This window comes from Zonotrichia leucophrys, chromosome 7 (genome assembly GCF_028769735.1).
Source record: "Zonotrichia leucophrys gambelii isolate GWCS_2022_RI chromosome 7, RI_Zleu_2.0, whole genome shotgun sequence".
Classification (NCBI taxonomy): Eukaryota; Metazoa; Chordata; class Aves; order Passeriformes; family Passerellidae; genus Zonotrichia; species Zonotrichia leucophrys.
Genome location: NC_088177.1, coordinates 26,631,013 through 26,650,964, shown reverse-complemented (window position 1 = coordinate 26,650,964; position 19,952 = coordinate 26,631,013). Strand labels below are relative to the sequence as shown.

Here is a 19,952-nt window from a genome sequence, read left to right as displayed (position 1 = left end):
TACAAACGTGGATTCAGTTACCAGCCGACTTAAGAACAATTGAGAGCTTTTCCCTCTGCACATCTGAAAACAGCACCAACAATACCTCATGACTGAAAGTTATTGTATATGTTTTAATTGCTATCTGCTTAGCTATTTTCATGTATTGTTGGTTCACATGATGTTTTCACTCAAATCAGAAAGCTTTTTAACTGCATATGATTTTTGTGTCAAAATTCTGAGCTCATCTTTAAAAAAAACCTCTCAACAGGACTAACTAGTCATGTTTCTGCAGGATGTGGTCACAGACAAATATTGACATGTCCTGTTCTGTCTGCTTACAGAACAAAGCCTTTAAAAATTCCAATAATGTAGGTAATAAAAGAATTAAGAGATTTTAAAAATTAAATAAGACATCCCAAGGAAGAAACCACCAAGTCAGCACAATTCAGCTAAGGTAAGACTCATATACATCACTTTAATGAATTCGTCTTTCACTAGACATCAAGACAAATCCTCTCATTACTCTGACTACACAAATGTACATTGAAACAGGAGAAAGTATTTTTAGCTATTAAGCATACAGAAAAAAAGACCAAGATTTTCCTTATGTATCTTTTTCATCTATGCCTTTAGTTTTATCTACTTGTAGAAAACAACCAAGATCTTTGCTTTTTACATAGATTTGTATACAAAAGCCTCTAAAAAGACAAACAGAATAAGCATACAGAGAATTGATTAGCCCAACACCATGGTAAAATCTTGACTACTTCCTCAAGTTAAATGACAGCAAGTAACACTTCAAAACACTTTGGAAAAATCAACTACCAAAAAAAGTATACTTTTCTGTGTTTTCTTCTCAAACAAAGGTGACTTACAATAGGATGTTCTTCACCACATGACTAAGATGTGCTGACAACGCAAGAAACTTTAGAATAAAGCCAATATACCAAGTTTCTTCTTTCTCCAGCTTTTCTAATTCTCTGCACAATACACTAGTTTGAGAGTAAAGTCAAGTTATGCAGTCTTCTCATTTTGACTTATGTACCTATCAAAACTGCTTGAAAAAGCTGTTTCACACACTGAAGCAGGAGCCAGACACTGAGTAGCTATATGCCTCCTTCCTCCTAAAGATGTTCTCTCTTTCTCTGGCTCACCAAGTGAACAACCAGGGATAGAGATAAGGAAAACCTGCAGCTTTCACATCTGGTCAAAAGACTCCTTTTGTCTCACCTACTAAAGAAGGACAAGTGTGCAGTGTTCCATAGGAGCAGCTATTAGAGACTACCTAAATAAGCATTTCAGTTGAAAGGTAAGAGAATGCAGAACTAATGAACCTATCATCATACAGTGAAACTAAATTGGCACAAGCAACCATTTAGCATAACAAATTAGGATCACAGAAAATGATTGCATAGAATAGATTACAGTCAACTATTCCTTGTCAGAAGGTAGGGCTTCTTCAGATATTGAGCCTTGCAAGTCTTCCAAAACCCTCAAAGCAGAAAATACTAACTACAACATAACCAAAACAGACTGGTTTAACACCCAGTCTCTATTTAGGAAACTGATATAGCATAATGAAATCTCAGGTTGCATAAAGCCATGAAGCCTTTACATCCAGTTGTCTCCTGCAGAACAAAACAATTACCCGTGGTAATACTAAAAAAACCCAGCTTTGTAAGAACAATGGGCTTTTCCATTACTGGAAAAGTCATTCTGCTCCAGACAAGTTCTCTTTGCCAATTTCAAAAGTTAGCAGCGAAACAATGCCATTTCAGACCACATCAAGATGCCTACTACTCCCATTTCACAACAGACAACAGGTCAGAGTTTCATCTTGCCCTGGTGTTTTTGCTGCCATTCTCTCTAGTGTGAGCATGCCCTTACAGCCAACCTGTCCCTTCGTGCTACAGACATGCACTCCCTACCAGTCCCATCCCCAATGCAACAGAGCCATTAGAATTGCTTTTAACCATCTGGGTTCACACAATAGAAACCTTCACAAGAGCTACATCATACGGCCACACTGCACCTCTTCTGAAAGGATGTAACCTAAAAGCAGTTTTCTGCATTCCACTTTGCACACACTTCACAGAGCATATAAAAACTCCACAAATACTCATCTGGGATTGAAGCTTACCCAAACCAGTTGTTCTAAATTTGACATAAAGGTACTTTTACCTCTCTCCTTTTTTTTCAAAACATTAATTTAACCCTTGCAGAACCTGACTCGACAAAGAGAAGAATATTTGACATTAACCTTTTAGTTTTAACTGCTCTCCATTAGTCATGTCTCAAAAATACAATGGGGTGAGATGGTTGGACCATATCACTGGCATATTGCACATGCCCACATCCTTCATACAAGGATGTGACACTTCATTTATTCCATTATTGCTAAAGGTCTGATACTTTCCACTTATCATGGCACAGTAACTGTATTCAAAATAGACCACAAACATTTCTTTTCAATTTTGTTCTTCTCCTTGTAAATAAAAGCCCATTAGCCCATAATGATTCATCCAGTTTCTCTTTTAGTGGCTCAGTGTTAGTCTCTACAGTATTTCAGCACAAACTTCTTATAAAGATCTCTACAGTTTAGGTCACTCTAACAAAAGAGACCTTCCCCAATACTACACTGGTTCTAATTTCGGAAGAGGAGGATGAAACTTGTTAAGAATGGTAAGTTTTCTTGTTAACTAGGTATCTCAAGGGCTAGAGAACAGTTGCAATTGGAGAAGAATAAATATCTTATCTCAGTATCTATAAAGTCTTATATACCAACCTATGCCACCTGCATTTTTGTACACTTCTGCTCCCCCAACCTACAGAAACCTCCTAATAATACTTAATCTCCCATGACATGCTAGTTTTGAAGAACCACCCCCCCAGGTAATTCTTAAATGTAGCTCCTATACAGTGTAACTGCAGGACTCCTTTTGCATGGAGCAGAACGCATTTGTGCACAAATCTAGATTAGGTTTCTACTCAGGAATACATGTGGAGTTTTTAATGGAATATACAAAGCATCTGTACTTATATGCAAGCTTGGAAAGGTATGCTGTATGTGCTGTATGCATGTTGCATGCAATATTGTGCAGCATATTTCCAGCATTACTAAATGTGTTATGAACAAATCAGCTCTCCAAAATATCCCATAGCAGCACTGGGCTGAACCTGGCTGGTCTCTTCAGTTTCGAAAGAATTAATTCTGTTGGTGCCAAAGCAATACTTTTGGTTAACAAACAGAGAACAAAGAATATTTAACTTCTTTTGGTTGCTAGATTTTACCCCATAATACTCTAGACAACTTTCAGTATTACTCACTGTCTTTCATATTACTTCTACTGATTAAAATAAGTTATAAATCAGCTAGGTAAAGCTCATTTACACCTCCATACTGAACTCTGAATCTTTTGGAAACTTAGCTTCCCCACAGAAAATGAGCCATTATTTCCCTTTACATCTTCACATGACAAATACTTGAGTTCTTAAGAAGCTCACAATAATCATTCCTGTCCTAACAACTCCTACCCACTTTGTGTTCTGAATTCATGCTGGGATCAAATCTCTCTCCTTATAGCTCACTTGGATACTACTTGACTTATCCTAGCAGTTATGATATAATTCAGTTAAATACACTAAGTGCTACATGAAATCGATGCCCACACCTAGAACTGCTACTTCTGCATTTCTGACATTCAAAGATTGATCTCTTTAATTCCTCAATGAATTTGTTTTGCAGTTGGACATTTAAAACATTGCTATTATGGCTAAAGAACCATGGGGTTACTCAATTGTTGTATTTACCTTTTTGTGGGAAATTAGCTTACACAAAATCTGAGATCTAGCTGAGATCGCATACTACTTTTTAAAAGTCCATTTTAAAAACCATCCAGAAAAACCTTTCCAAATATGCTATACAGATATTTCAGTGATTGTAGAGAAGTCATAAATAGCCTAAATGTTGATGTCAAAATGATTATGCATCATAGAAAAGTTCTATGCAAGTGTTAATACAACCTGTGATAAAGCGAAGATAAAGCAAGCTTCAGCATTAACCAGGTATCATATTCTCCATACAGAAGGAAAAAGGCAGGGGGATTCACAAACAGGAATAAACCCCCACATGCATGAAAAACAGCCACAGGAGGAAATGACCTAGCTTTCTGAGATATTCTCTTTATTATCTCACTAAAATAGTAAAAGAACTGGTTATAATAGATGTTTTGCCTAGATAAATTACAGGAAATACTTTGAGGTTTACTGTGATATAGCTCCATGTCAAATCTTTAGAACAGAATAAAATTTTCTGCCAAAAGCATGTGAAAAAGAACTATTTTCTTGAACATAGAGGGTACTAGCATCAGAGTATAGCAAATATGTGTCAATCACAAACTAATTATTCAGGAAATATGACAAATTGGAACTGTACAAGAAAGTTGAGAAGCTCTACCAATGATCTGGAAAATACAAATCTTACTTCCCTCCATCAGAGAGCTCAGACACACTATATTGCAGGATTTCTTCTGAAACATCTTTCTTATCTGAAGAATAATCAGCTATCAACACCAGCCATGGGTAAAAATTTTAAGCATTCCACTGTCACTGACAAAGGTATTTAAGAAATCTGTAGCTAGAAAGTGAAACCAGATATATTTAGATCTGACACAAGTTTTTTTAATAGTGACTGTGTTCAGCTTTAAAATGTAATATCAGCCTAAGTGATGGCTTTTTGCTTTCAGACACTTTCTTGTTAAGGAGACTTCGGCCTAGAGCCATACAGAGCTCAGCACTTGTCAGCTTGATACAATGCCATCAACACACTAAGATTAGACTGAAAAGTCCAAGGATGACCATTAACTATGTTTGGGGCATTCAAGTAAACCTTTCATGGAAATGTCAGCATCACAGCTGGTAAGGAAAACCTAAACAAAAGCAGTTCACTTTCAGTAGGTGTTATTTTCTCCCTGACTTGTCCTTTAAAATAGGTGAGTCATCTAAATAAAGTTGAAAGGGAACTGTCTAGGGAAGCCCCCTATTATAAACATTACTCAAGATTAAATTTCTTTTGCTCTGCACTACATCTCAATTATCTTCTTAAGAAGTTCTATTTATAAGTGAGAAATGTCTACATAAAAAAAATCCAAAATCACCACTGTTTGAGACGTCAGAGTTATCAGAACTGGAATTTGCCTTGTGGAAATGTCAGGATAAAACTGGTGTGACCCACAGGCCCTGCCCCTGACCCCTTGTAAAACAACTGGCATAACTAACACCACTTTATAAGGCAAGCAGGAATTCCCTGTGACTGAATGGGTGATGTATTCATTCCTCTCCCCCTTATTCTCAGGCACTGAAGGCCCTGTGAACCAAGCAGACAAACCAAACAGTTTTCTCCTTCCCCTCCTGCAGTCTCGTCCCACGACACCCTCCCTCCCAGCTTCAAGATTCCTGGGAATCATGGTGATCACTCCCTCTTGTACAGCACTGAACATCCCAGATCCCAGTGCTGCTGATGAACCCACCACTGGGAAGTACAACAGCACAGGGAATACTACAACTGCCTGTAACATCACGCACTTACAAGTCCTGAGTAAGGAACTTGGACTCAAGCTGCTGGTGGACACTGAGATGCTTGTGGCCAGAGATGCTTCCATCATCATCTGCTACCTCTGAGGACTGACTCCTATCTTCTATGTCATCTTCCAGTCCAGATTATGATTGTTATATTGACACATCAGACAATGCATTGGGTTTTGACCTCATCTGCAGAGGGTTCCAGTCATTGGAAACAGTAAGCTAAATTGTATTAAAATTCTATGATACTATACTGGGGCGGCCACAGGATAAGGACAAATGTGGATGTACAGTACTCCACATTAATGTATCCAACAAATCCATATTCATTCTCTATTTTTCCAACAAAAAGCATGAAAAAGAGTGGAGGATACAACTTGATTAAGAATTTATGGATTTTATCTGCCATGTTATTATCCATTCATTCTCACTTGAAAAGAACATGGATTCTGATAATTTCATTTTCCCTGTTGTTTCATCATCAATATAGAAAGCATTATTCAATATGCATACAACTCTAAAAATCTGGAAGGCAAAACCCATGCTGAAAATGTCTCTGTATAACTATGGGAGAACTTGGTATCTGGTATTCACTGTGGAACCAAAAGTTACCTTACCAGGGTACCATCAGAACTCCACAGAACCCCCTTATAAAAATAGAACAAATTGAAGATTTGCTATGCTGAGTCAGATCTCCTGCCTAGAAAGAAGCTGTTAAAAAAGAACTACTACTCATTTCTGAAGTAGCACTATAAACAAATTGTGGTGTTGATTTAGTCGGCATATTTTATTGTTTCTCATTTGGTTTGAAAGTAAACACTTGGAACAATTCTAATACCATGAATGCAGTATTTTCTAAGTATTCCGGATGTCACCACATAGTGCATCATTCTCTTCCGAGAATGAAAAACAGCAATCCACCAAAACAAAGGCATTATTGCTTCTGTAGTGTCAAAAAGATCTCTAATTAATTCAGCAGTGTTGAGCTACAAATCTTCAGCTAGTTCACCCCAACAAAGTGTGCCTCCTAGAATTTGAGTCTACTGTGACCACACATTACAAGCAGAAAATTTACCTATTTCTCATATATTGCTTCTCATGAAACAATGGCAGAGTTAGAGCAATATGAATACTATCATATCATTAAATTTTCATTAGGCAATTCTAATCCAATTCTAATGAGGTTCCTATTATTAGTCTGAAGTGGTTTAGGAGTCTGGAAGCACAAGACACTAAGAGGAATAAATTATAAGCTTAAATTCAGTTCCTGTGATAAAACATCTTCAAAGCAAGAAAGTGAGAAGGAAAAAGCAACTTTATAATTAAATGGCTATGCATCTGAGTCCAAATATGTTACTTCTCAGAAGTCTAAAGCAATAACTTAAGTTTATGCTCTTGTTCATATTACTCCTAAAAGACAGAAACCACAAGTAACAAACACACAGTATTTTTCTGGTCAGTTAAATTAACTATTTTTGTACCACTACCCTGAACCAAGTATACTTGGCACATGGACATTCAGTATGCATCTTGACTTTCAAGACCTTTAAGTAGATAATTCTTCTGAAAGGATGATTAGGAACACAAAAAAGCTCCTAATTTTCAGTCTGCTTCCAATTCTAATTTTTGTAAGTGCAGAAGCATAGCTCAAAAGCTATGTGATGATTATGTTACATCAGCCTATAGGGCATTCTCAAGTTTCATCTATATTTAACTTACAATCAGAGGCATTTAGACATCCAGAGAAATAACTAGGCTAATAAAATAATTCAGAAATTTTTGTAAAGATAAAGGATTAATGGAGACAGCTAATTTATCATACTGAAGTTTCACTTATAAGGAAAAAGTAACATTTTAGAGAGAATTCTTTTCTCAAGACTTTTATGCCATACCACTCTCACCTCATTCTGCCTGATAATGTTCTTAAACTCACAAGCTTCAACCATGCAAACCTTGTGCACATCCTAAGACCTTCAAACTTAGCAACAGTCAAGTCTAGTGGAGCTGTAAGGATTTCATCCCACTGGAAAGGCTGTGCTGCAAAAGGCAGAAATACAGAAAAACCCACACATTCAACACACTTCATTCTTTATTTACACAAGTAAGAAGTATCAACATATATTAAGTATGATTTTTTGGGGAGGAGGGAAAATTCACTTTTAATTTTGAGCACCAGAAAATGTCCCAGTGACATTTTGCTTTCCAAGTGCTGCAAGCATGGTACTCCTGGGCAACCTCTGCTCATCAGTATCCCAGTGACTTCAGCAAACCCAAGAAGTTAACAAGAGTAGCTAGCTTAATTTGATTTTTAGGGTCCATTCTTGAACCATCAAGAATTACAATTATTACTTAAAGGAAAAAAAAAAAAGCCTCTATCAACTGCTGCCTTACAGTTCCAAATTATTTTGGAAGGTCAAATGGAGGAAGAGAAAGAGAGAACCAAGGCAGCGCACACAAGACTTAAATATGACCTAGACAAGTAGCCACTATAGGAGCCACCCAGATCTCCTTTGCATGGAGAGCTGTGTTTTCCCCTCAAGCCAATCAGAACAGATGTGGTTTTGTTTCCAGTTAACAAAGAGAAGCTCCATTTGACAAACAGATTCTGAAAAAAAAAACAACTGGTCTAGGACCTAAGAGAAAATGATTCTTCACAAAAAGAAAAAAAGTAAAGCTGTTCTTAAGTTGTTTCAGAACAACTAAAATAGCTCTGCCAGGTCTGAACTCAGCCCCTGCCATCAAAGCACAGTGCTGGTTACAAGAAGTAGCTCTACTCTGGAGATGCAAAGCCTTGCTGTTGTAACACTTAGCAAGGGGCAAAATCATGCAACCCCTTCAAATTTCTACATGCTCACCAGAAGAGTGGCTCCTCTTCTAACACTCAATCAAATCCTGCAGAGCCAGGACTTGGCAGGTATTGGGCCTTAACTATAAGAACTTGGATGGAAGGGAAAGAAAAAGCATAGGGAGAAGAGAGCAACCAATAGGGAAGTAGGCAGATCAGAAGAGCACGAAAGCATATGTAGTATAAATTATCATTACACAGCACCAGCCAACTGCCTGATGTGTTGATATATATTCCTTTACCCTTAGAGTACACAAGGTAACTTTAAAACAAGCTTAATATCCTCACTACTTCCAATCAGGAGAACCCCAAGAGAAGCTTTTTTTCTTTTTTGCAATTTACATTAATTTTGTTTTAAAATTCACTAAATTATATTTAAAAAGTTTGAACATTGAATCAATTTAAGTTTTACTTCTAATGAACCAATGAAAACTACAGCTATGTACAACCATGTCACCAATCAGGGTATTTCTAATGCACTTCCATGAAAAAGAAAGCATCAAGGCAGGTCCCTTCCCCAACACTACCATGGGGAGACAAAGCAAATAATTAACAATGCCAAGCTCTGCAAGCCTCATTAGCAGCACAGCACTGTGAATGTTCCACAAGGTGTTTTTAAATTGTACCATGACCACCTTTACCCTGGCAACTGAATTAAAAGCCACTCCTTATTAAAATGCTAAATGGGGATTTAATATTTCCAGTTTTTACAGATGGTTATTAGCAGGCAGAAAATCTCAACCAATTATTTCCCAAAACATAAAATTTAATTTAAAAAATTAAACTCTTCCTGCCAAGCTGAAATTATATTAAGTTACAATTAATATTACAAAGGCTGTATTTAATATGTGCATGTAAAATGCTTAGGCTGCTGTAGTAACTTTTAAGATTTATTGTTAAGGAATAGAATTTATTTTGGAGCAGAATTAAGGCAGACATTTTTCTTTTTACCAAAACTTTTTGTAAAAAGACATTAGGTAGCATTAAGTATTGCTTAACAAATTATGCAGACTCTCATTCAAGAATTATGGAGGTTTTGCCAGAGCAAATACAAAATTTTGCCATAGCTTTAGTTGTTAGTGTGGTATTTCATTCAGTACAGTGTGATTTACTTTACAGCACATACATAAAAACTACTGCAAAGACCTTCAAATGTTAAAAAAACATCCTGATTCAGCACAGAGATAAGAAATTTTGGAAAATGTGAGTGAGACATGAGCATCTGATTACCAGAACAACAATGAAGAACTGTAATTTCACCTTTAACTGTAGAGGCTTTTCAAAACAGCGCACAGCACTACCAACGTGAACATGGGTTCCTGAGGATCACAAACAGAGATAGTCAAAGATCTCTGATAGCAACAAATATAGGAAAGTCTATTCTCTGTCAGACAAAGAGCCATTAGCAATACATGCAGCAGGCGAGAAAAAAAAAGTAAATTACATACCCTGGAAGCACCACTAAAGACCTCAGAGCTATTAACCAAGAGTGATTCTCAGGCTGCTTATAATAACCATAAAAATCAGCAGAACAATCTCACATACTACCTTGTTCTACTCAAAATCCCAACACACTTGACTTAGCAACACTGCACCTTATGAGGCAAGAAATCACAAGATATTTTTAAGCTCAAAGTTAGAAAGACTTTGAGGATTGAATATGACTTGGATTTTTTCAATCCAAGTCATATTCATCTAAAAAAAAAAAAGACAAAAACCAACAAAATCCTCTCCACACATATGAAAATCCACTGAGCATTTTAATGCATTTAAATCTTAGAAAAGATCTCCCAGGTCTTCACTACTTTAAATCTGGTTATACCTTAATAGCAATTACAGTTCTTATCTGTGTAACTACTGCCAGAAGGTTGGTTGGACTCTCCTAACAATTAGGAATCCCCTTCTAACATGCTTTTATATATGGACAGCCTGTATTAATCCAAATTAATGTAAAAGTCTTCTCTTTACACTATACATTTATAGAGAGCAATCAGTGTTTTTCTCCCACTCCAGAAAATATAAGCATCTAGGCATTAATTGGAAGAGCCTCTTCCTTGCACCAAACCTGTCAATCACACAGCCATGCAGCAAGTCAAACAGGGAATCTGATCCAGCAGGAAACTGACCCGGCAGAAGAACTAGTTCGCTGTCAGATCAATGTGATCCTTTCAGCAGCTGCCTGTTAGAGCAGATTAAATGTATCATGAAACTGCACACAAAGAGTTTACAGAGAACTGGCCAGCCTCCTACAAAATAAAGCAGACTTGGAATAACATCTCATAAGAAGCACTCCTTAAAGCTAGTATTTTCTCATCAGCAGACACTTGAATCTCCCAGCCATCCTGAAGGATACAACAGACAGAAAATGTAAAAAAAAATAGCTTTTTCATTGGAAATCCATATCATGTGGCCTTGGTTTTCAACATAGCATGGGGCTAGAAACAGATGAGCAATAAGAACTGTTCATGCTCTCACAGAGAAGAATAGACCTTCTCCAGCTGCTAAACCCAAGGGATGGAGACAGCCCACAAGACTAACAATTATTTTCATTTCATAATCCCCACCAAAACTTTTAAAAATTCCTAAAACAGCTATTCCTGTATTTCTGCTTTAGTTACCAACGAATCTAAAGTCTCTTCTGTCAGGAAGCATGGTGATAAACCATAATGGTCTATCTTTCCTCCTGCAAAGCTCAAAATGGTGCTTCACTGTGTTATTTTTTCTCACTTAACTGGGAAAGGGCTGCTGTAACTGAACTCAGCTGACACTACACAGCTCCTCAGGGAGAAGTATGTGGTGCTTTCCAGAGGGGATCAGCTCTGTTTCAGCAAGAGGTAACTACTCCTGTTCACAACGTAATTAACCCTGGCATGGCGCATGCAAAGGGTTGCTGCTGAACTAAGTTCAGACTGTGTCATTCTCTCCTCCCTCAGATATAAAAATTATTATTGAAGTGTCCCTTACCATGTTCATTAAAACCGACAATATTCATCCTAAAGCTCCAAAATTATGTTAACATGCGGTCAAACACATGGAATTTACAGGGGGCTTGGTTTGGCTGGGCTTTTTTCAGAAAGTGGGGTAGGGTGTGTTCAGTTAGGGTTTTTACTATTTTAATAGTATCCAGACTAAATTTAATCTCATAGTGAGTCTCCTGTAAATTAAGAAGGTGTTAATGAAAAGACACGTTTGTCTAAGCACAAGATTTTTTTTAGTCAAGTGGTACAAAATAAGTCTCAGCAACTTTCAAAGGAAGTCATGGAATACACCTAAGCTCAGTGAAACTACAGCAGGCAAGTTCAGTGTGTCCAAGAATCTGATTCAATATACCCTGACCTCAATTTACTCCCTAGGCATTCAGTTAAATAACATCAATATTTAGGAGTACCCACAGGTAACTAGCAAAGATGTTTCTCTACAGATCAGTATCTGCAAGTCCAACAAACATCCACTCGTTCAATGGATGTATATAAATATATATATTAGCTGTTAGGATTACAGTTTACATATCAAAAGATACAAGCTTTTAAACCAAAAAATTAAAGTGGAAAGGCAGTTTTAAAGGAAATTCTCACACAGACATTCTACAGGTACTGTAACAGAAAACAACTACTATTTAAGTAACTCACATGACCCATATTACACCCTAGACAAAGAGGAATCCAACACTTTTGAGGCCTTTTTCACCGTAGAAAAGGGATCTCTGGATCTCCTCAGCAGAGATACACCTTTATGCTAGTAGAATCACCTTCACTTGGCTAACTTTGACCTATTCCCCAGATTGAGGAAGACAATCCTCTGTCCAGTAAACCCATGCTTTTGGGGGGCCTCCATAGGCAACATCTGCTCAATACTGAACATAGTCAGCCACCTCCAGGGACCTGAACACCTGAACCCTCATCAGTCCCTATTCACAGCCTGGAAGCACAGAAACACAAAGGTACCACCTGGGTCAACAAAAAGCCATCCCATTTTAAGGAAGATGTACTTTTCTCAACTAGTTTGTTTCTGCCTGTGGAAAATAAAAAAGCTTAATGACAAAGCTGAATATACACAACTTCCAGACTGATAACATGAAGTTCTGGTACTCATCAGCCTGACAACAATTAGCAATTAGTGTAATACTGAAGATAATCAACAGCACCAGCAGGCAAGTCACCTAGACTTTTCTCACTTAAGTGGCCTTATTTGTAAGAAACAGCAATCAGAGCTGGTCTTTCCCATCTGCAGTGTTTGCTAGAAGTTTAAAATGTTACATACAAATAAAAGCAAGTTTTCCCAAAGTAGATCGTTAGCAACAAGCAGCATCTAGGACAAGAGATGAAAAACTTTCCATCGCACACTTGCAACAACAGCTAGCATTTCATAAAGTAAAATTCAAAATAACTTTAACCAAATAAAGGGAATGGAGAGTGAACACATCTGATCTGCATTAGTTGGATACGTGAACAAAGTTCTGAAGCACACAACCAACAAAGTCCCCTTCCTTGGGAGGGGGCCAGCAGACGGGTTAAACTTCACATGGCAAACCGGGTCAAAAGCAGGTTGGCTGGGGTGAAAGCGAAGCTGTAATCCCCCACTGGCCTTACGTGCCACCGACGGGCATAGGGCCGAGGGACATAAGGAGATGCGAACAAGATGAAACAGTGAGGGAGAAGTGGAAATAGTTTAAATATACATATACGTATATATATACACACTGATTAAGAGAGTCGTCACGTGAGCAGCAGATCTACGGGTGAGATTTACCTCCCCCATGAAAGCACCGGAAAAATGCAGAGTAATCTAAGTGGACGCACGCACATGTGCGCATCCACGGACACACAGCGTAGACACACAAAGCACACAGAGCGCATCCGCGGAGTTGCCGGGGTCCCAGCGCAGAGCGGCAGGTCAAGGCTGGAGTGACGATGCACCGCAGGACAGCGGCGCCTCCGCCGAGCCGCACCGGGCGGGGCACGGCGGCTTCTGGCAGGAGCCGCCGCCCCCCGGGGCCGCCCGCTGCCGGGCGGATAAAGTTTGCAGCAGCCGCCGCTGCAGTGCCGGGTGCGTCCGCCGCAGTGAGCGAGCCCTGCCTGCGGGAGAGCGAGCGCCGGTAGGCCCGGAGCCGGCCGCGGCATCCCTGCCTTCCTTCCCCACCTCCGCCCCGCCGCGCCCCCGCTCCACTGACCGATCACCTCCTGCAGCTCGTAGGCGTCCCTGCAGATGGGCCAGCCGGCGGCCGGGGTGGCGGGTGCGGACGCCGGCTGGGGCTGCTGGACGTGGACCGGCGACTCGCCCTGCTCCGCCATGATGCTGCCGGAGCGCCCAGGCACCCGGCGACCTTCTCCAAAGTTCCCCTCCAGCAACACCTTTCCGCCGCGCTCTGCCTCCCGCCCGCCCTGCCCGAGCAGCCGGCCGCCCGCCCGGCGGAGGGAGGAGGCAGGGCACCGAGGGGGAGGAGGCAGAGGCGGGCGGCGCCGCCGGCCGCGGCCGCTCGCCCAGCGCCGCTGCGGAGAGACGGAGCCGAGCGCGGGCCGGGGCCCCGGGCGGTGCCGGTGCGGAGCGAGGCCGTGCCCCCAGACGCGCCCCCGCCCCACGGACAAGCGCGGGCGCTCTCGCAGGTGCGGCCCCGCGCGCCCCGGGGCTCGCCGCCTTCCCCGGCACCCCGTAACCTACCTGCCTGCCTGCTGCTCCGGCCATCGCCCTTCCCCGCTCATCCCGCGGTCGCTGCGATGCTCTGTGCCTCGGGAAGCACCGCGAGGTCCTGCCCAGGGCGGCGGGCAGAGCCCGTGCAGGCCATGGCCCTGCCGGCGGAGGGACGGACCCCGCCAGCGCGGGGCAGCATCGGAGGGAGGGAAGCCACGTCGCGGGGCGGATGCTGAAGCACCTGTTAGGCCGATAGCATGAGCACACAGGCTGCTCTGGAGCACAACTCACTAGAAGTGTCACTGCTGAGTGTGCTGCTGCTGCTCACGATGACTCGTATTCGAATTTGAGGATGTGAGGAAAGCATTTTCTTCCATCGGTGATCGTGCTGCAGTCCTGCAAAGTGTTCAAATACCATATGACGAGTAGCCCTCTCCAGGATGAGTAGGACAGCTGCAGCGTGTCACTTCAGTGCAGACACTGCCTCAGTTCATGACACCGAGAAAGACTGAGGACAGCTAAAAATGCTCCCCTCACTAACCAGTACCAAGTGATTTAAACAAATAAAAATCATGATTAAACGTCTCCAGCATTTCCCATTATACAGTGCAAGGTTAAAAAAAAAACCCAACCTTGGGTTAAACAAAATTCTACTGTTAATAATAGTATGGATTTTTTTTCTTCTACACTCTAAGTAGTGTCAAGTGTTCAATGATATCATCAGGATTTTACTTACTATGGAGTAATTTAGAAAATAGTTATTTGTGTAGTCTACAGTCTCACCCCTACTTTGAATGCTTTGCATTTTAAGACTTATAGAGCTCTGAGAAGAAGTGTGGTAACATAAGATTTCCATATAGTCCAAAATCTTACTTCCTGCTACAGAATGAACTTAAGGTAATTAGAACTAATACAGGATGCTAGCAGGAAAGCTATAGCACTGTCTAAAAGAACACAACCTCACAAATTGTTAGGAAGTGTGATTTAGAGTCAAGAAAGATACGTGTAACAACTAACACCTGTTAGCTACTTTGTCCCATTTGGGATAATGTCCTTTAACTAATATTTTGTGCGTGTGATTAGTTCAGCTAGGGCTCAGTTAATTGAAGGCTGTTTCAAAATGGAAAGCAAGTTACTTCTAGTTTGTTGTTGCTGAGAAGCTGAAGGAAGTCCTAGCCCCTGCTTAATGATTGATTCATCAGGTGCATCAGCAACTTGCAAGTATTTCTGCACTGCCCTTCCATTTTCTCCTAAGCAAAAGTTTAGCTTAGTATAGAGACTTCTAGCAGCAGAATAAAAATATTGCACTTTTTTTGCTAAATTAATGATTCTTCTCAATCTCATTTTTAAAAGTTACATGGTTGGAGTATTTTTCTATATACAAATTAAAAATTATTTGCCACAAAACTGAAGGTCAGCAAGACTTGGAAGAGGAAGTATTAAATTGTCATTCGGCATTAAATTTAATGCCAAGACCTTTCTGCCAGGAATAGCATAAAAAAAATAGTAAAAGAGCAACAGCACAGGCCAAATCAATCAGCAGAGAAAATGGGTTACTCACTATTGATGGAAAACAGCCAACTTCTCCATCTGTACTCAGTTGTTGTTGGGGGGGAGGAGGTTGGAGGTGGTTGGTTTCTGAGCCATGAATTTCTGTGATGCTACTGCCACATCACTCTTTAAATTGCTGGTTAACACCTGATACCATTATGGTTATTTTTGTCCTGATTATTGCCCAACTAATCCCTACAATTTTGGGGATTTCCAGAGTGCACCTGCGCTCTGTAATTCGTTGAAACGAGCAGCTTCCACAGGAGGACCCTTCCCGCACAGCGGGTTTATGAGCAGTGGGAAGCGTTCCGTGAGTTCCAGGACGAGGCCTGGGCACGGCTCGGGGCCGCTCGGCCCCTGCTGCAGGGGCGGGGAAAGGCCCCGCAGCCCGGGCTCAGCCGCGCCCGTCCCACACACTGCAAATAACAGCAACCTGCCGGGTTAGGAGGCTCCGGAGAAACTGATAGGACTCGTGTACAAATCACTGTTCTCTGAATCAGTCACCAAGTGATTGATTCCAAAGTGTCCAAAGTGAATAAAGGCTTTACATAGCCAGGTCACTACCAAAACCGGTGAAATATAAAACCATGTAGGCCACTATGGCAGGAGAGTTAAAGCCACGCTCAGACCTCTTGAAAGTTCCCTGCAGTACCCTCTGCAGATGGGACAAAAACGTGTTCAGAGCAAAATAAGTCAGACTCATTTTCTAGGTTTGCAGAATTTAGCCAAGATAATATGTTAGTACTTACAATGACATTGCAGACAAACTAATTATTTTCAAATGTAAGCAATACCAATATAAAATCACAGACAAGCATAAGGACTGGGGTTCATAAGCAATGGTAGGTATGCTAGTAGCATTGACAAGGGATAGCATCCACCCAAACTACTTTTTTTTTTCTGAATACAAGGCAGTAGATGCAACCAAAACAGCAATATAACCTACTACAGACTAACCCAGAGTGACAAGGAACTCTTCTCTGTTCTGTTTCTTAGTCTACCTCAGAAATGAGTGAAGTAAAACCACCCTCTCTTCCACAAGGGTCCTAAAAAGGCAGTTATGACTATGACATACAGCAGCACAGCTCTCTCCAATTATGTAGGTAAGGTCTGAAAGCCTCGAATTTGGCAGCACTGAGGGATGGCTGTGCTTTAAACAATGTCATGAGATATGAGGGCTGACATGACAGCAGCTGGTGCTGATGGGAGCAGACTAAATGCTTCCAGCCTCCCTTTCTTCTCTAGTGAATGCACAGTTAAATAGGTACCATGCCCATTATTGTTACTAGGACGCTTCCTTTCATCAAAGCTTACAGCTTAGCTTGGTTTCTGCTCAGAGAACGCATGAGTATCTTCTTGGTGAAGACACAAAACACATTGTACTTAATACAGAATCATTTGGTGTCCGTTTTATCTCACCCCGAAAGGTTTTGGTGGTTGAGCCCAGCCAGGGAACGCCAAGTGTCCATTTTATCTCGGCTGTTTGAGGGGCCTGAAAAGGTCCGTGGTGGCCTTGGGGCAGCCCGCGTATCGAAGGACGAGAAGAGGCTTCAGTTCTTCTTTCTGGTTTTATGTTTATTAATTGTTTATCTAAAAGATGTTCTTTCAGCCGAACAAAGATCTGCTCAGCAGTCAGCCATGGGCACACTGTCTCTGCCCTCCGGGGCAGGCACCTATCTTTATACCCATTGTGACGTGTACAATATTTATCATTTTTCCCCAATACCATCTATTCTTATAACTCGGTGTACTCTTAGTAATAACCAATAGAAAGGTGCCACCGTGGCCAAAGAAGATGGAGGAGAAGAGGAAGAAGAAGGAGGACAGGACACACCCCAATTCCTCCATCTTACTCCTCCAAACCCCCTGTACATAAATCCTAAACCCTATTTCTCACTCTCTAATTAACTAATCCCTTCACCATTCACCCTGGTGAAGCCCTCATCCTTGTCGTCTCCTGTGCAGGGTTAAAGTCCTGCCACCAGACACTTCCGGCAACATTCCAGGACTCCCGAGACCCCCAAGCTGGTCTCGGAGGCTCAGCATCTCAGGACTGAAATCTTGAGATCCGACAATTTGGGTTAGAAGAGACCTCTTGAGATCATCCAATCCAACCCTGCCCCAACCAAGGCAGGGTCACCTAGAGCAAGTTACACAGGAACGTGTCCAGGTGGGTTTCAAATGTCTTCAGAGAAGACTTCACAACTCCCCTTGGCAGTGTGTTCCAGTGCTCTCCAATACTGAATGCAAAGAAGTTCTTCCTCATGTTGAGATGGAAACAGTGGAATGTTTACACTGAAAACCCTTCATTGGAATTGAACATGAAGTTTCACTGAAGTTAAGGGCCATCAAACCATAGTGATGCTTTACAAAATAAGCCATTTCTATTTTTTCCCTAGGTTGAAGGCCTTGATGCCTTCATTTCTTTTCTTCTCCCTTCCCCCCCTTGTAAACCTTTGCAAAATGTTCCACTCAGCAGATTAGTCCTTTTAAACTCCTAGAAAAAGCTGTGTTCTGGATATTAATGATTATTGAGCCAATTATGATTAAGCTAAATTTGGTTGCTACAGTGAAATGGGTATTTCAATTACTTAAGTGCCACAACCCAAGCTATTACTGGTCCTTGCAAAAAAATGTTTTTTAGATTTTTTTGTTAACCTGGTTTTCAGGCCACAGGTAGAGGTAACGCTCACATCTTTGTCTCAAGCCCTTTGAAAGTGAGAAGCCCTAACAGGGATATTAAAGACATAAAAGGAATAACGGAGCCTGGATGAGCTTCTCTGCAGAGCTGGAGAGCAGATGCAGCCTGTGTGTTACCAGAGCTGGTTCCTCAGTGTCACAGCTGGCTTTGCAGGCTGGGAGCCCCTGGTACAGCAGCTAAGCCTCCACATCCACCCATCCAGCTTTTCAAACAAGGTCATGGGAACACATTGTGCTGTTAACTTGCTCTTGCTGCCAAACCAATCAAAACTTTAAAACCACCAGCTAAATATTACTAGCTCATTCCAGCACCATGAGCCCCAGTGGCTAACTGCCTAAATCATGATGGCACATCAATCATTATACATTTCAAACATTCAAAACTCAGAATTTTGCATGCATTTAGAACATTTACATGCTAGCCATTCGTATATTGGCAACAATAGCCTTTTTGGGACCTGCAGGAATCACAGTCTGAGCTATGATTATTTGAATGAATTTAGGATACAGGCACCATGAAAATGACAGCGAACTAAATGTTATTGTTGCTTTTGAACTACAGTTTAATGTAATTAGGATGATGTGGAGGCATCCAGCTTGCTGAAGTTTATAGCAGGAATAAACTCTCCATAGATGTGAATGAATACAATTCAAATATATAGAAGATTTGATCTAGGAGCTCCTATGGCTTTCATCACTGTGGGATATGGACATCTCATGCATATTAATAAATTAATCCTCACATTAATTTATGTACAAAAAGACTGGGGAATATAATTACTTCAGTTCACAAGTAGAAACAGAAAAAGCTTAAGGGATTTGCTAAAGGTCATGAAAGAACTCTGTAGCAAAACTGGGAGTGTAATACATGTTTTCTAAGGATGAGATTTCACACAACCTCACAAGATCAGGGATCTAATCTGGTTGGCAGCTAGTTCCTGATTTGGTTCATCCAAAAACATTGACTAGTTACTGGTTAGCTAAACAAGCCACACACAGGATAAACAAGGGAGACATGAAAAAAACACAGCCAATAGAGGGGAAGAGTAAAGGCCACCATTTACGCAGGAGCACAGTTTTAGCTTTGTTAGATGATCATGGAATGACCAAAACAATACATTAATTAGAAAAGGCTATTCATCATTTGAGTAAATAACCCCAGCCTTTGTTCATTTTCTTTTCATAGTATCAAGGAAGAAACACATTGCCATCTTATTGCAGAGGCTCCATACTGCTGTCTCCTTATTTATCACAAGTTTCTTACCTTCTTGGTGTTTCTCATGGGCAGCTCCTCAGGGCACTGACTCTTTCTCCCTCAAAAAGTGGCCAACCAGCCACCCCACTCTTTTATAGCACTCTTCTTCTCATTGCTTACAGCTGTGGCCTGTTAAAGTCAGGCCTGTTCCTAATCTTTGCTAATTGGCCCAGCTGCAACTCCTTAGGGGTAAGATTACTTTCTACACTATCTTGATTTGCTTATATTCTATCCCCCTACAGAAACAGTCCATATTTTACTGGAAAGCTACAAGCTTCAATGCAGCAATGTTTATAACGTGCTTGAACTCTTGGGGTTTAAAAATTTCTAAAAGTTTTCCTTTTAGTTTTGGGGATGTAAGTTTAAATAATTTTGTAATCTAAATGCTGTAAGTGTGTCTGTGTATGAAAC

At 40.9% G+C, this 19,952-nt stretch overlaps 1 protein-coding gene across 4 annotated transcripts in view; it reads right to left on the bottom strand.

The window, feature by feature from the left end:
• STK39 (serine/threonine kinase 39) overlaps positions 1-19,573 on the bottom strand; it is an 80,665-nt gene extending 61,092 nt beyond the window's left edge. The window contains exons 1-2 of one of the 4 annotated variants that reach the window (XM_064717891.1): positions 19,551-19,573; positions 14,066-14,431 (exon numbers count right to left, since the gene is read on the bottom strand). Coding sequence is in view for 1 of the 4 variants with exons in the window: in XM_064717890.1 (XP_064573960.1) it covers positions 13,578-13,698 (121 nt within the window). In the remaining 3 variants the exon portion in view is untranslated. Of the gene's footprint in view, positions 1-13,577; positions 13,836-14,065; positions 14,437-19,550 lie in introns of those variants that run through there. The other 3 variants (XM_064717894.1, XM_064717893.1, XM_064717890.1) reach the window with 3 other exon arrangements.
• Positions 19,574-19,952: the final 379 nt, after the last annotated feature.